General features: G+C 29.8%; 1 protein-coding gene across 1 annotated transcript; it reads right to left on the bottom strand.

Annotated features, from left to right (window-relative positions):
* Nucleotides 1–2,027: 2,027 nt before the first annotated feature.
* LOC131857535 (uncharacterized) lies at nt 2,028–2,381 on the bottom strand. Its single transcript, XM_059210201.1, has one exon. The coding sequence runs from the start codon at nt 2,379–2,381 to the stop codon at nt 2,028–2,030; it is 354 nt and encodes a 117-aa protein (XP_059066184.1).

Genomic DNA, 2,381 nt, shown 5'->3' with positions numbered 1-2,381 from the left:
GGAGTTATTTATTTTATTTTATTTTTTATTTTTTTGCATTAAGAGTATATGAGTTACTATAGTTACTCCAACAATCCTATTGTAGTTAAAACTAGCCCAATTACTATATTATAACTTTAATTGTTTACTGATAATACAATTTGGGTTGTACTATTAGAATGTGGACTTTTTAGTTTTCCCCATGCATATACTATTTTTATTACCTTAAATTTAATTTGTTTAACATTAACAAATTTAATATGAATCTACTGATTAGTAAAATGTCAAACAATCAATGAAGTGTATCAAATACAATTTTGAAGAATTTGCAAGTCTCATTAATTCAAATGTGAACATGAAGTGTAGTTCTAAATTGAATCAATTATTTGTAGAATTAATTATATATAATTTTGAATTGACAATTCAAATCACACTAAACAATCCATAATTATAATCAGAAAAAAATAAAAAATGAATGTTTCTATTATATATGAAATGAATAATAGTAAAAAGCATATAATGTGAGGGACAATGATATCACTAAAATATAATATATTAAATTTAATTTGTTTAACAAATTTCATTAAAGTCAAACTAGTAAAATGTCAAGCAATCAATGGAGCACATCAAATACAATTTGAAGAATTTTCAAGTCGCATTAATTCAAATGCGAATATGAAGTAGAGTACCAGGTCTTATTAATTCAAATGTGAATATGAAGTTATGAAGTGGACTTCTAAATTCCATCAATGCATCTATTTCTGAAATGTATGTAATTTTTAATTGACAAATCAAATCACACTGAACAATCCATCATCATAGAAAAGAAATTTTCAAATATTTCTATTATATATGAAATAAATAATAGTAAGAAACATATTATGAGAAGGGCAATGGTAATGATCAATGATTGATGCAAGAAAAACAATGCAATGTACCTACTTACTCCTAAACATGACTAATTGTAATCTTAAGAAATCTTAATCTTCAAGTGCCCACAGGCTCAAAGTTTACACAAAGTTTACATACTCCTTGATAATGACTCGTATCCCACAAACAAAATAGGAATGCCAACCTTCCCCTTAATCTATGCATTAAACATAAAAGCAACTTTTTTTATAGCGTCGTGGATATAGGTGAGAGGACCGCGCTTCTCAAAATCCTATGTGAAAATTTCAAATCATTCCTATTTTTTTTACAGTGACTTACTTGGCAAGTCCCTTGCTTATAACGAAGGTTTCAGGGCCACATCATCAACTATAGTTTCACATCAGCATGCTTTTTGCCGAGGTGTCCAAAACAGTCCAAAAAAAAGTGAGACCAATAGTCATGCTAAAGAGGCCCCTATACACAATGGGTTGCTTTTTACATCGAATAGTATATTTAATAGCAATAACAACTTTAAAGTCACAACTATTGGTACAATGTATTGTAGCTATTAATATATAAATACACAGAAATTGATATTTTATGTTTCAAATAATGTAATTGAGTTTTACATATACATCCAAACAAACTAAAAATCAACACTTCTATTTTCTGATAATAAATCATTGAATGTGATTCAAAACATGAATATAAAATATAGATGATTAATTTCAAACACAATATTTTATTTAATCAAATACCCAATTAAAATCCACATTGAACATGATCAATCACTATCTTTCACATCAAACACAATCTTCCCTCATTAATCAGATTCATTAAAAGTCAAAGATACAAAATAAGAGATTCTTGACAATAACCAGATCTATATAATATAAATCTTATAACAAAAAGATTCTTTACAGTATACGTAGCATAATCTAGGATAGTAAACATGAACTTAGCTATATATAATATGTGTATTCTTTACATTTACCAAGCTCCCAGTTCAGCATTAACTTCCACACATTCGGAACACACATATCACCACCAGTACCAGCTACTTCAAAACATGCAAATTAACAGAGTCTAAAACCAAACCAAACCAAACCTAACCTAAAATCTAAACAAGCCTGCCATATATACCCACGTACAAAAAGTCTCAAAACATGCAATAAAACCTAATCCAGATAAGTAGAAAACTTGGTAACAGCCTTACTTCCTTCTAAAACAGCATGCTTAGCCAACTCTCCAGGCAGAACAAACTTGACAGCAGTCTCAACTTGTCTGGAGGAAAGTGTCATAATCTTGTTATATTTCAGAAGTGAAGCAGCCTCACAAGTTATCTTCTCAAAGATATCAATCATGCAGCTTTCCATAATATCCATGGCAGCACTGGATATTCCCTTGGAGGGATGCACCTGCTTCAACACCTTGAATATAAACCTCTTGCAACTCTCTACAGCTCTCTTCTTCTTCTTCTTCTTCTCAGATTTAATGGCTTTAGCTACTGTTTCCTTGGTGGGCTTGAACAT

This window comes from Cryptomeria japonica, chromosome 8 (genome assembly GCF_030272615.1).
Source record: "Cryptomeria japonica chromosome 8, Sugi_1.0, whole genome shotgun sequence".
In the NCBI taxonomy this organism is placed as follows: Eukaryota; Viridiplantae; Streptophyta; class Pinopsida; order Cupressales; family Cupressaceae; genus Cryptomeria; species Cryptomeria japonica.
The sequence above is the reverse complement of the archived record's forward strand: the minus strand, read 5'-3'. Positions and strand labels throughout refer to the sequence as shown.